The sequence below is a fragment of the Aythya ferina genome (genome assembly GCF_964211825.1).
Source record: "Aythya ferina genome assembly, chromosome: 20".
Taxonomy (NCBI): Eukaryota; Metazoa; Chordata; class Aves; order Anseriformes; family Anatidae; genus Aythya; species Aythya ferina.
Genome location: NC_140318.1, coordinates 5,559,257 through 5,572,863, shown reverse-complemented (window position 1 = coordinate 5,572,863; position 13,607 = coordinate 5,559,257). Strand labels below are relative to the sequence as shown.

The following is a 13,607-nucleotide window of genomic DNA, read 5'->3' as shown; positions in this document are numbered from 1 at the left end:
CCACATGGTTTCTTTGGACGGCCCCACGGGCGCTGTGCTGATGAAAGCATTACGTCCTGCGTCACCCCAGGGGCTGAGGAGCGAGCGCCCCACGGCCGTCAGCACGCTGCTCGCCAAATGCTCTCGGTAAGGAGAAGGTGCTGCTGGGATCCTCGGATGGATGAGGTCTGAACTCTTTTCCTTTAGCTCTCTGGAAGGGTTTCTCCTCGTACATGGTTGTATTTGGGATGCAAGCACCTCCCCAAGTATGTGTCCTGCAAGCAGATGTGACACAGTGTGTGGGCATGCTGGGTGCCTTGGCCAGCAGGTCCCACGGGTCCGTGTGCGCACCCAGACTCACCCAAAAGCCCAGGAGCCGAGGCTGGCTGCTAACCTAACACCCAAACTCATGCTGAAAGCCTGAAGTACAAAACCTTGGTGAAATCAGAGTCCTGGGCTTCTCTGTCTTTCCATGAGGCCTTCTTCAGAAAGGGCTCGTTGGAGGATCTGCGCATCCAGCCGTGGCTTTGTGAGTTACTGCAAGGTGTGATTACAGTCTGGAGATCCCACGTACGAAAACATTTTTCAGCCAGATCCTGAGCACAGGACGCTCAGCACAGCCCCATCCATCCCAGCAGAGCTGCAGAAGCCCATTTGTACCCGTTTCAGGTTCTGGTCCTTTCCATTTACCAAGAAATCCCGTGAAGAAGGGGCAGCAGATGGGCACAGCTCAGGTTTCAGGGGCGTCACACACCCAGCCTGCTGTTTAAAGCACCAAAGTGCTATCCCTGGACTTGGGAAAATGGGACAAGATTAGCATGCTGGTGTCTGGAGGCTGGAGTCCAGCTCCTGGCGAGGGATGAGCCACCTCCTGTGGTCTCCTGTGGCCGTTCACACAAGTCATGCAAACCCCACCGTGCCAGCGGGGCTGGTGGCTGTCCCCAAGAAATCAGGATGGAGACAGAGAGGAGAAATAGAAGAATAATCACACTGGATTCACCCTGTTCTATCATACACGAATTTGAGGCTAAGATGCTACTGAACCAAATGATCCGAGTAAAACCGACCCATCCCTGACCCTCTGTACTCTCTGTGATGGCATCCAGAGGTGAGCAGCTGGCTTCGGTTGCTAGGACAAGGCACCAGACGCTGAAATATGCTCACAAATAAATCTTCCTGCTTATTGCTGCTGGAGAATTGCAGCCTACCTAGTTCTCCTCGTTAAATAATTCAGAGCAGAGAGCAGGCAGCGCGCCGAGCTGCAAGCATCGCTGCTGAAGAGCCTGGGGATGGCTGCTGAGGATACAGCGTGGGATGGCCCCGAGTGACCACGGAGAGAAGGGAGGGCTGCTTCTGCATTAGGTGCCTGCTGAAATATTCACTGAATATCCCCGGCGTGGTGTGCTCCGGCTGGGGGCTGCTCCTGCATTTCCTTGCAGAGAGGCATTTTTTTTTCCAGGGGGCTCCGTGCCCCGGAAAATTGCCTGAATGGTTTTAAGCTCAGAGGGGAGCTTTGCGTTGGGTGTCGGGGAGGATTGGCTGCCGTAAGTCTTGTCCTCAAGCTGAGAAGCTTCCTTTAAACGCCACAACAAATCACTTGGTCTTTTCTTCTCTTTTTAGTCTCTAAAACAAACGCCTTGGATCAATCACTCCTGGGTTCTCTTCTTTGATCTCTGGAAATGGTGCTGTTGAATGTGCTGGGGTTTGTTGTGAAGAAGTCTGCTCTGGGAGGTTTATCATCTTTAAGAGGCTGCTCCAGCAGCGTTTGATGTTGCTGGGGCTTTTGCTCTCCATCCGAGTGGATGAAGTGGCACAGGCTTGAAGGATAAATGGCTCAGCAGGTGTCACTTTTTTTTTTTTTTGTGATGGTGGACTGAAAAAAAAAGAAGTCTAGTGCTTAAATATTGATTCTAAAAAGGGACTTTTTTGAAACGAATTTTAAGAGTTTGGGAACTCTGCAAAACTGATGGATTTCAGTGGACATAGAATATTTTATTCATTAATGTTGGGCATTCCCAGCTATTGCTGTTAATACTGCTTAGGAAGTGCAGAGAAGCACACAATTTTTCAGGGAATCATGAGCTCTTAGTCCCCTTTACTCCCGAGGCTTCTGCTATTATTTTACTTATTTTTTTCAAATAATGCCATTCGGACTCGTCCTAGACACTATGACAGCTCTCGGAGAGCTTGTGGCTGCAGGAGGTGCAGCTTTTGGGTGCCAGCTGCCTGAACCCCCTGGCAAGTCCCTGCCTGGGTGCTGCCAGCTGGGAGAGGGGCGGCTGGCACCCTGCTTTGGGCAGGGAGGTGGCAGCCCCACTCCAGTGACAATGACCCAGGGACTTGGGAACATCACTGGGGTCTCGTGTAGCTCCTGGACAAGCCACACATTTGCACGGGCAGCCAGCTCAAAGGGCTTGACCAAAGCGCTTCCTCCAAAAAAGCCGCCCTTCAGCTCCGAATTTCAGACGGCTCATTTGGTAACCCTCCCCTCAGCCTGACCTTCCTTCTAATTGCATTCCACGCGTCCCTATTTAGCCATTACCTGCAATTGCTGAGATACAGGTTATTAATTCCTCCCCTGCCCTGACTTTCACTCCGGTGCGTTGCCCACGGTCAAGGTGAGGCTGCCGGGGCTCACGGAGCTGCTGTCTCCCAGAAACTCTCATTAGGAGATGGTTTTCTCTTTGCTCTCTCCTTGTCTTACACGGTGGGGGTTTATCACAGCCCTTGATTACACCTCAAGCCCAGATTTATGGTTGGAAACGCATTCTCGTGATTTTAATATTCCTGATAGCTCTTTAACGTCTTTCGTTCTGGCATGGTGAGCGCTGGAAGAGGAAATAGAGTTTAAATGCAGAAGGTGCGTTTAGAAAAAAGGAGGTCATGTCTTGTGGTGGGTTTTTGCCTTTACTTTAACCAGTGGTGTTTGAGCAGAGGTCACCTCTGCTTTTTTTCTCTCCTCCTGGGGCTTTGCAGGGTGGTGCAGTGCTGCTGCCGTTCCCCTTGCTGTTGGGCTGAAATCTGAAGATGTTTCCCCAGGATCAGCTCAGCCATGGGCAGGGCTAGCTTGTGACTTTTTGTGAGAGCTTCACGTGGATTCGTGCTAGCCCCAAGTCCCCAGGGCAGAGGAAACCCACAAACACGTGCTTTGTGAAGCTTTGTGAAGCCCCCCCCGATCTCTCGCTGTGCCTTTGCACTTTGATGCTCATCCCCAAAATGCAGAGGGCACATCTCACAGACATGCAGACAGATGTTGGGGCTCTGGGACGGCCACTACCTTGCGGGGAGAGCAGCCACAGCCCCATCTGCTATTCCCACTCATGGCTCCCTGCCTCCTGCATTGCCCCTTGGCACGTGTGCATGGTGAGATCCAACCAGCCCGGGGCCGTGCGCCCTTGTTCTGTGGGTTTGCATCTCACAGGGAGGCACCACAACCCCAAGACTAGGAGTATGGCATCATCCTGCCCTGTGCTGGGCTCACCACCTGGCAGTGGTTGGGGTTAACTCCTGCATTCAGCCCCTGGTTCACTCGGCCTGAAGCCGCTCACCAAAACTGGGGCGAAGCGAAGCAGGGGAGGGCAGGCAAATTAGTGCTGGAGACAAGATCCAAAAATAGCAAATTGAGGGCCCAGCCAGGCCACGTATTAAATCTTTCAGGAGAGGCAATCCATCGTGAAATAGGGAGAGTGGGATAGAACTGAGGAGGAAATTGCACGTGGGGGCAGCTGGAGGTTCACGTGTGTCCTCTTCCCCTCAGCATCCTCCCCGGCCCCGTGCTGCAGCCGGCGGCGCAAGGTGCATCCAGCCCCAGCAGAGCCCTGACCAATATGGTCCCGTGCCAGCAATAATACATTGGCTTTAATTAAAGCAATATTTTTCATCTCTTTCCTACATTACTTGATTATTACTTCAGAACGAGCCAAGGAATTCTTGCTTTTCCCCCCCTGCCTCCCCATTCCCTCCCTTCCTCTTTTTAATCCGCTTCTCCCCGCTTTCTTTTGCCCTTTTGATGTCCTTTCTCTCCCCCTCGCCCCCCGATAGGGTTTTAGCATTTTTTCAACATGTTCATATGAGGAAGCCCCACTCTTGTAAGGACTCGTTCGTCCTGGTGGGCTCTCCTGCTGGCAGCACAGCTTCGGGTGAGGGTGCTTGAGCCGTGGCGAGCAGAAGGAGCAGCACGGTGGTTTCCCAGGGTGCGGGTGTGGGACCTAATGCCTCAAGGGGGATAAATGTGTTTGCAAGGGATATTGTGCTCGGTAAGCAGCTCTGGTGATGCTCTGGGTTCGGCTGGGGCTGCCAAACTAAGCACTAACACTGTCACCCACCTCCTTTGCAGGCCCTTCCCTTCGGAGGAGACCGCGGAGAACGATGACGACGTGTACCGCAGCCTGGAGGAGCTGGCCGAGTGAGTGCCTCGCTTCCCCGGGGGGTGGGGGGGACACACGATGGGGAAAGGTTGTCCTTTAGATCCAGCAAAGACTGATGGGGTTTGACAGCGGGGCTGAGAGCGCCGGCCTGGCTGCTCTGATGATGTGGGGGCACTTACAGCGCTCTGTCTTTGCCCTGCAGAGCCCTGGGAGACGTCACTTTGGGTCAGGCCGAGTTCATGGGCGGCTCGGGGGGGGGGACAGCCCATGGGGACCCCCTCCTGCCGCATCCCTTCAAGAGCTGCAAAAGCTCTGGGTGTGATTCCTGCAGCGGGGCTTGCACCGAGTGCTCTCTGTGGGGCTGCAGGTTGGGGAATAACCCCCACGGTAACCCCAAGGTCCCACACAATGCATGAACCTGAGCAATTTAATCGTTTTCCAAGCCGTGTCTCACTTCAGCAGCACACTTTCCATGAACAGTTGGGACTGCACAAGGGCTCGTAGCACCCGCTGTGCAGGGCAGAGCAGCCAAAACAGGGCAGGAGAGAGCCCGTGGCTGAGACGGGGGTACCCGGTGCCTCGATGGGTGCCAGCCCCTCGCACCGGGCAGCGCCTTCCCCTGCCTGTATTTATTTGCGTCCCCGGTGCCTGTGCTTTGTTGCCCCTGAGCTGCGGGGATGCTATAACAAGCTGTTAAACAACCTTGAACTAAAGCTGGTGGCTGGTGAAACGTTGGCCCGATCGGAATTCGATGGCAATATTCCCATCGGCTCCGGCGGGGCCGGGACCGGACTCACAAAGTGCAGCCTGTTTCAGACGGGGAGAAAAGCTGGGCGGGTGGATGTGCGGCTTCATACGGTTAAATATTATTGTTCCACAACATAAATAATAAGGCTCCTTAATCCAATGAGTTCCTTATGGCTTCGGTTATTACGAAAGTAAATCATAAATCCCCCGTACAGGGAACGGAGGATACTGCAATCCCCCGCTCTTGGGTTGGTCCCAGCAGCTGCAGTTTAATAAAATTTGAACTTAGAAAAGGATCCTTTTAAGAGCAACATCCCCCCCCTCTCCTGAAGTTCTGGAAATCCCTTTAATATTGGGCTTTTTAAATACCCAATTTTTGCACGGGGGCTCTGCAAGGTGCTGTGTGTGTAGGAGGGGACGCCTCTGAGCGTTGGGGACCGAGGGGCAGTGTCCAGTTGTGGCTGTCCCAGTTCCCCCCCATCCCTTCGCTCGTGGCTGGGAGTTGGTCTGGCCCTGGGGGCCCTAAATGTGCTCTGATGGCTTGGAAATGTATTTCTGATCGGCTGCCGGTGGGGCACGAGCTCCTTTCTTCTGTCCCAGATCGTCTTCGACTTTTAGCTTGTTTTTTCTTCCCCTGTCCTTTGCCAAATCCTCCTCTTTACATCATTAGGTGGGACCAGTGCTGACAGGGGTGTGTAAAGGGGGATAGATCACGAATTCGTTCATAGGAATCAGCGCTCCCAGCGCGGCCGAGTCGTGCAGAGGCACAACCCGTGAAATGGAGCTGTAATTCATCTGCAACTGTAAAACAACCCTGAAATGCCCCCGAGAGACCCTGAGCAGCAGGGCTGGTGCGCTGCCTGCTGACACAGCAGCACCGCTGCCCCTTCCTGCCCCGGCCAAGGAGCATCTCCCAGGGGACGTTCAGGGGCAGCCTGCCGCTCACAATGGTGCACGCTGGGCACCCACGCTGCGTGCTGGCAAGCCACGAGGCCGCATGAGAAAGCTCGTTCTTAGCTGCTGCCGATCCCCAAGCAGCGGAACAAGGGCATCATTCACGGGCTGCGAGTGATTCAGTCCGCCCAGCAGCTCTGCATTGAGTATCGCTCCCGATCCAGCTGCCTTGGGGAGATGTGAGTGCATCCCGAGTGCTGTATTGAGGGCGAGGAAATGATTTGCACAGCAGTGAAGTGACCCAACGCTCAGAAGAAATCACTAGGAACAGTAAAATCACACACAGCAATCTTCCCTCTTACAAAAGCAGTCCCCTATCCCTGTGCTTCTTCTGTGTCGGCTGCACTGAGTTATCCGAGTGGTGATTTCTGCCCTTTGGATTGCTGTGGAGGGATGCACAGCCCTGTGCTTAAAAACTCTGCAAAATGTGCCATTGCAGGGTGCCAGCCTGCTGTCCCCACTGGCTTTGCAGGGACAGGGAGGGACAGGAGGAGGGGGACAACTGGCACAGACTGGAACCTGCCCAGTCACCCCTACAGGGCGGAGGAGTCTCCCACTTGGAGCTGTCTTTGGATGTTGTGCTCCTATAGTAAAAAGCTCTGGATGAATATTGAGCTGGTTCAAACAATGTTTTGGTGGCTGGCGGCCCTAAAGGATGTCCGTGCCTTGCTGAGCCCTTTGTGCCCTCACTTTTGGGGCAGGGCTGATTTTTCGTGCAGATTACCTTATCCCCAGCATCGTGCTGTGCGTCCAGGAGGTCAAGCCAGATAATGGCATGGAGACAGATATTTATTTTACATACAAAAAAAAAAAGAGCAATCAGTGATGGAGAGGGGAGGGGAAACCAAAAGGCTATCAGGGGAGCGAGCAAGGTCTCAAATTCCCTGTCCTCAGCCCGCCTGCCCCCTCTGCTCGTGCTTCTGTCGGCCAGATGGCAGCCTGGGAGCACTAGGGCAGATGGCAGGGCTGGATGGTGGCTGTACCATCAGTGCTGGGAGGAGTGGTAAAAGGTCGAGCATCCTCTGCCGCGTGATTTATTGCAGCCCGCCCGGCTGCCAGGCCCTCCAGCAGCACGCTGGGGAGAAATTTACACAAGGAAATGAGTGGGTCGGGGCGATAACACGGCTGCCTTCGCTGGGAACTGCTGAGAAGAATCGAAGCAGTGTTTGGCCGGGTCCGTGCGAGCCTCCTGGCAGCAGACAGCGACCCGCCGTGCTGCTCAGCACCATCCTGCCCGCTGCCTTCGTGTCTCGGGGTGGCTGTTTTAGCCGCCCCGAGCCACTCTGGCACCTCCCAAGCCTTACTTAGCGCTTCATGTGAATTCTCTCTGCTGCTGCTTCACCTCACCCCGGTTATTTTGTCATGATAAATTTATGAGGGCAATTAATCCTGGTCTTCTTTACAGCATCTGAACCTTCCTTATCACAAACCTGCTCCGCTTACCTTCCCTCTGCAGGGCCCTGGCCCTCTGCTGGCACGGAGCGTGGTGTGAGGGTTACACCCAGGGTGTGTTTGGGGTTGTTTGGTAGGTATTTGAATAATTTGGAGTCAATTCATAGAAGAGCTGTGAATGGTTTGACAGGAAACATTCCCTTTGAGTAACTCTTACCTCTTTTTCTCCTCTAAAAGTGAGAGCTTGTGCCCAAGTGATGCCGCGCATTTGGGCACACTTTGCCCCAAACCTGTCCTCTGTTATGAGCTTCTTGCTGAAGTTTATTTCTTTCCCTGCTGTTATCAGTGGCTCTCGTCACGTCTTCCAAAACAGTGATGTGATCAGCAGAATTGCTCAAGTGCATTTTAAAAAAAGAAAGTAATGAATTGAGAAGCCAAGGTGAGATGATAAGTTAGCTGCCACTTTTCTCATTATTTTTCCCGTGTTGGGAAAACCACACATGCCAGGCAGTGAAATAAATGGCTCTGTGGTCCAGGACACTCAAGCCAGAGCACTTGTACACATCTTTTCTTCTTTGTCATCAGCGAAGATTTTATATGTCTTGCTTTTGCCATCTCTGAGATGATGTTAGTTGCTATAACTGCTCGAGGCTCATTTCTGAGATTATAAGGTTCGACTTCCAACGGAGAATGTGAGACCAGAGCAGAATAGATGGGTGAAGGCCTCTCTTGCTATTTCCAGACCTGTGTCTCAGTCTAAATAACATCTGGGTAATAAAAACCCTGCAAGATCTCGGGTCCAGCCGCTGCGTTGCACATCTTGCCCTCCATCACCCTGACACCTAACCCTGCCAGATGTGCTGCCGGCACGGGGCTCTGCTCACCCTCTGGCTCTTAACCCCAGCTGCAGTGCTGGAAATCTGTGTTCAGCTTTTGGTCCTCTTATTTTAGCTCCTTCTCCCTCCTCCCTTTGCTCTTCCTGGTGCTTCTGGTCTTTGATCAGTGCAGCAAAGCCGCGCTGTGGTTTTGGGTGGGTCGTGGCGTGGTTGGTTTGGTGCTGAGCGCCTCGCTGGGACTCATCCGAGAATTTCTGAGGCTGGTACAAACTCATCAGCTTCCCAGCATTTCTCTGTTTACCTTCCTCATCTGTAATGCCACTGGAAATGTAATTGGTCCATCTCTTGTGGGAGCTGCTCACAGCAGGGCTGCTGCCTGCTTTGGAGGGCATTTGTGCAGAGTGGTCATTGCCAGGGAGGAAAAGCTTGGCCAAAAGCACTGGCTTTGCCTGAAATTGCCTTACGTAAAAACAACTCCCATTACTTTGCCCTGAATAAGCTTCCTTGGCTAGGCAGAATGCTGCCAGCCCAAAGCTGTTTGTATCCATCCTAATAACAGCACTTGCAAATGTTGCTGTTACCTCTGAAGGGAGGATCAAATCCCTTTGCCAAACCCAGAGATGTCAATGAAGCTCCTAATCCAGGCAGTAGATCACAGGCTCCAGTCCCTGTGGGCAGCTCTCGGTTTGCTGCTTTTATTGAAGGACTAAATCCTGTCCCTGCAAAGAAAGAGGCGAGGGTCTGGCCTCCCCAGGTTGCACAGTCCACGTGGGACATGCTTGGGATGCTGACAGTACTGCTGAAAATATCTGCCCTTAGGGCGTTTAAAATTTAGTGTCTTCGTGGGTTGTTGCTGTGTAAAACCACCCAAAGCCAATTCTCTTTGTTAATAACGGGGGAGTGTGCTTATTTTCCACTCCAGCAGCCAAAACACGGCACCAACGGAAGGGGATGGGTTTGAGCACTTCTCTAAGCTCTGAAATGGACCTGCCCTTCCAGTTGGCCCTAGGATTTGGGAATTGTCTCTGTTTCTGTCTCCAGGCAGCAAATAGAGATAGCGAGGGCTTGTGCTGGTGCTTGGTGAGCAGGGGAGAGTTGGCCATGGTTGGGCAGCAGCCGCCAGGCTCGCGCTTGCGACATTAACCCAGCCGTACGGTTCCTAACGACCTTCGAGCCAGGGAAATGATGTATGGAGAGGCAGCCAGCAATCCGAGAAGGGAAGATTAATCAGGAAGCAGGAGTTACTTGCTCTGGATAAGGAGAGGAGCTGAGAATATAAATATTGGTACAGATAATAACGGTGACGGCGACGCTTGGGAAGGGGAAGATGGATCACCAGCTATTAGTGGGCATTATTACAGCAGCTGCAATGCATCACTCTGGAAGAATGGGATGGATACATCATGCCAGTGAATTTATTTAAAATCCCCAAACTTTTATTAAATAAATCTGTTTTTAAAAATAGAAAGAGCTGCATTTAGAAAAGAAATAAAGCCCGGTTTTGCAAACAGATGTGCTCTGCTGCTCAGTGCTGTATAATATAGAGATTTGAGCATTACGTTTTGAGCACGGTTTTACACCTAAACGTATTTGTATGTAATTAATGCCCACGTTGAAAGAGACTGCTTGTAAAATATGTGAAAGCTGTTTGATATTCCAGCATTTCACACTGTCCTGATCCCATGAGGTTGACTTCAGTGGGAGCTGTTAGCAATTTGCACCTGTAGATCTAAGCTCTAGCATTACTGTTGTTAATTGGTATTTATTGTGGGTTGAATTTTCAGAAGAGCTCCAAGACTTAGGAGCCCCTGGGGGAGTTTGCAAAGGCTCAGGTGACAATTAAGTACCTAAAACCTTCAATAGAAGTTGGGCACTATGTTGCAGGGACACCTTAAAGCCTGTGCTTGCAGGGGCATCTCCTAAACATCTTGGCCAGTCCTGAAAATGTGACTTTTTGGCTATTTGATTCACCTGTGATGTAAATGCTGTTCCTGGAGTCTGCCCAGCACTGGGACTGAGCATCACAGAGCTGAGCATCTGGTGAGATTCCCTTATGGCAAAACGTGCATTGGGAGTGTGGCTGTGTGATTTTTTTAATTTTTTTTTTTTCCCCAGTGTCTCTTTTATCCCCATTTTCCAATAAGGTTGCTGCTGGGGGCTGCAGTGGGTCATAAAGTGCTCACAGGAGGCTGCGGACACCTTCAGAGGAGTGGATGGACCCAGGCTGGGTCCACCTTCACCTTGCCCAGCTGCCAGCCAGCAGGAGGGGCTGAGCAGCGGGGCCGATCCCAAAAAATGGACTTCAATGTGGATGGGAAGCATGGATGGATGTCAATGCCACGGGCCTTGGGGTTTCCTTATGGCTGTGATCCCTCTCCCTGCGATCCAGCAGCAGTGATCGTGCCCTGCTGTCCCTGAGCTTTTCTCCTTCTCGTTCCAGCGAACATGATCTGGGGGAGGATATTTACGACTGCGTCCCCTGCGAAGATGAAGGCGATGATATCTACGAAGATATCATCAGAGTGGAAGTTCAGCAGCCCATGGTAATAATCCACATGAGTTTTTTTGAACTGGAATTGGGCAGGGGGGAAGGGAGAGGATAGAATTAAATAATAAGTGATCCACAGCTGATGGGGGTTGAGGATAGAATTAAATAAGAAGTGATCCACAGATGACGGGGGTTGCTGCAGGGGAGCAAATCACTTTGCATCATCCCTCGAAGCCAAGCTGCCTCGCCAGAGGTAAAAATAAGCCGAGTGGGATGGCGCTGGCCCGGAGGGAGCTCTCCTAGGAGTTTTCCAGCACATCGCATCGTCTGAAGGAGTTGGCGGAGGAGGAAGGGGAAGGAGAGCTAATAAGCCCAAATGGTAAAAGACAAGCTAAAAATAGTTGTTTGCTGCTGAGCCAGCGCAGAGTGTGTCGCTGCAGCCCCTCTGGGGGGCGACGGGGCTCGTACGTGCTCCATCACCGAGCCTCGTGCCCTGTGCGATGGTATTTTTAGATCCGGGCTGGCAGATTTGTGTGCTGAGGGTTCAGCACGAGGGTTGGAGCTTGTTCCTGCTCCTGCCTGGGTGCTTGGAGCTTTCACGACTGAGATTCCTGGAGTTAGGGGACCTAGGGCCTTGTGTGGCTTTGTGGAGAAGCAGCCGACCCCATGTGTCACCTCCAAAGACAGTTGGGAGAAGCAGGAGTGCGGCATGCAAGACATCACAGAGGGACTTGCATTGACTCCAAGGGGCTCTGGTGCAAGTTTCCTGCTCCATGGATGGGCCAGGAAGGTGGTGGTGGCTCTTGCATCTCCCCAGAGGTGCCTTCAGCCCTCCTTGCTGCCTGTGTCCCCACGGAGAAGGGCCACACTGGTTTTTGCTGGTGCAGAGCTGGAAGGGAGCCTTCCATCAGAGCACAAGCTTCCACATTCTCCCATCCCCCGATATCTGCCAGCTCTGGATTCGTGAAAACCCCAATTACTGCCTCCTGCTGGCAAACAGCAGCTGGCCGTGGTGCAGAGCTCCCTGCAGCACAGCAGGATAAATGCACACACTGCTGAGCCATTAAAAACCCAAAACACATGGACAGGTGCTGGGAGCTTGGGGACCAAAACCAAGCCTGGCCACGGGTGATGTGAAAGCTGTGACGATGCTGGATGAAGCGTTTCATCTCTTCACCCCTTGTCTGCAGCCTGAGCAGCTCCAAAAACCTTTCTGGATTAAGGAGCTGGGCACAAAGTGTCCCCAGGGACCCCTGCCAAAGCGAATGGTCCCACGACAGGGGTGCCCAGCAGGCAGTGCCAGATTAGGGGCGGTGAGAACAGTTTTTCAGTGTCCTCTGCAGTGTTTTGTTTCCTTGGGCACCCCCTTTCCTCCCTGTCCTTGAGCAAGAGTCTATTTTTAATACAATCACCCACGTTTCTGTCTCGATATTGGATTCTTTTTAAGCTGTGTTGCCATAGCGAGTGTGTAACGCTAATTGGTTTCTTGTATTTCTGCATGCTTCAGATTAGATACATGCAGGTAAGCCGCATCGATTAAAACACCGGTTTGCTGCTAGGTCCAAACTGGGGGTTATAACAGGCACGCTGAGTATGTGCCGTCCCGTGCATGATCATTACATCAAACCACCGACTGAATCACCCCCCAAACTCGGCACTGGCAAGTGCTTCACCTCCCACCCCGACTCCTCAGCTCCTCTTTACAGATGTAGAGAAGTGACGCCAGGAGTTGAGGCTTTGAAAAAAAAACACACCAACACGTGTAGTATCAGATCTGACCTAAAATCATGAGACTTGGCAGCCCTGGCAGGGGATTTGTATAAGTCTAACGTATTATTTATGACCCATTTAGGCTCTGCTGTGATTTTCATCTTAAGCAAAAAAAAAAAAAAAAAAAAAAAAAAAAGAGAGAGAAAAAGAGCATTTCTCTCTCATTTATTCTTTAGCCGATAGTCTTTGGCGATGGAGCTATAATAAATGGAAAAATGCAATGCTGTCCATGCTGAAACATACTGAATAGTAGAGCCAGAGTTTCTTCCTATTTTTTTTGGATAAAAATAGTTTCCTTTAACATAAACCAATGCCAATACTTCTCTGCCTGTCCTGACTTGGGCTTGTTACAACTTTGCCATCACTGAAGGCCAAATGAAGCTGTGTGACCAGGACCACCATTAGGACTATCTGAACATGCATCACTTTAACTTTTTTCTAGAAAATGGGCATGACAGAAGATGACAAAAGAAATTGCTGTTTGCTAGAAATCCAAGAAACCGAGGCCAAATACTACAAAACACTTGAAGACATAGAAAAGGTAAGAACCAAGCCGTCCCTTTTTTATACCATTGCCTTCCACCCCATCACTCCATCCTGCCTTAATCTTGCCGTGTTAGTTCTTGCTGTGAGAGCTGGCAGATGCGACGAGGCAGGATCAGTGCACTCAGATGTTAAATTGCAAGAGGAGGAGGAGGACACGGAAAACCCATCCTGACAAGCACAAATGCGCAGCCTGTAATGGCAGGAGCTGAACAGCATATTTTTTTTTTCTGATCACTGCATGTTGGAAATAGGCTGAAAAATTCCCTGCTGTGTCCCCCCACCCCATGGTAAGAGGTTCCTGCTCCGCTCCCCCTGGTCGCTGATAAGAGCCGTGGTTGCAGATATCTTATCTCTTCTTCGATTTCCACCGAGTAATTTGAAGGAGTTCCTTTGTTCTGGGCGTTTTTCAAAAGTGCTGAAGCTGTGCTGACTTGTCATTGAAGCTAATTGGATTAAAAGTAACATTCCACTGCTCAAATTCATTGGCTTTAATTGGGTTTGGTAAATTATTTTTGTGCCTTTCTTTTA

The 13,607-nt window shown here is 51.5% G+C and overlaps 1 protein-coding gene across 2 annotated transcripts in view; it reads left to right on the top strand.

Annotated features, from left to right (window-relative positions):
- Nucleotides 1-13,607, top strand: part of VAV2 (vav guanine nucleotide exchange factor 2) — a 123,554-nt gene that overhangs the window by 85,645 nt on the left and 24,302 nt on the right. For both annotated transcript variants that reach the window (XM_084494303.1, XM_084494304.1), the window contains exons 4-6: nucleotides 4,316-4,384; nucleotides 10,716-10,818; nucleotides 12,976-13,074. In XM_084494303.1, coding sequence (XP_084350429.1) covers nucleotides 4,316-4,384; nucleotides 10,716-10,818; nucleotides 12,976-13,074 — 271 coding nt within the window. The remainder of the gene's footprint in view (nucleotides 1-4,315; nucleotides 4,385-10,715; nucleotides 10,819-12,975; nucleotides 13,075-13,607) is intronic.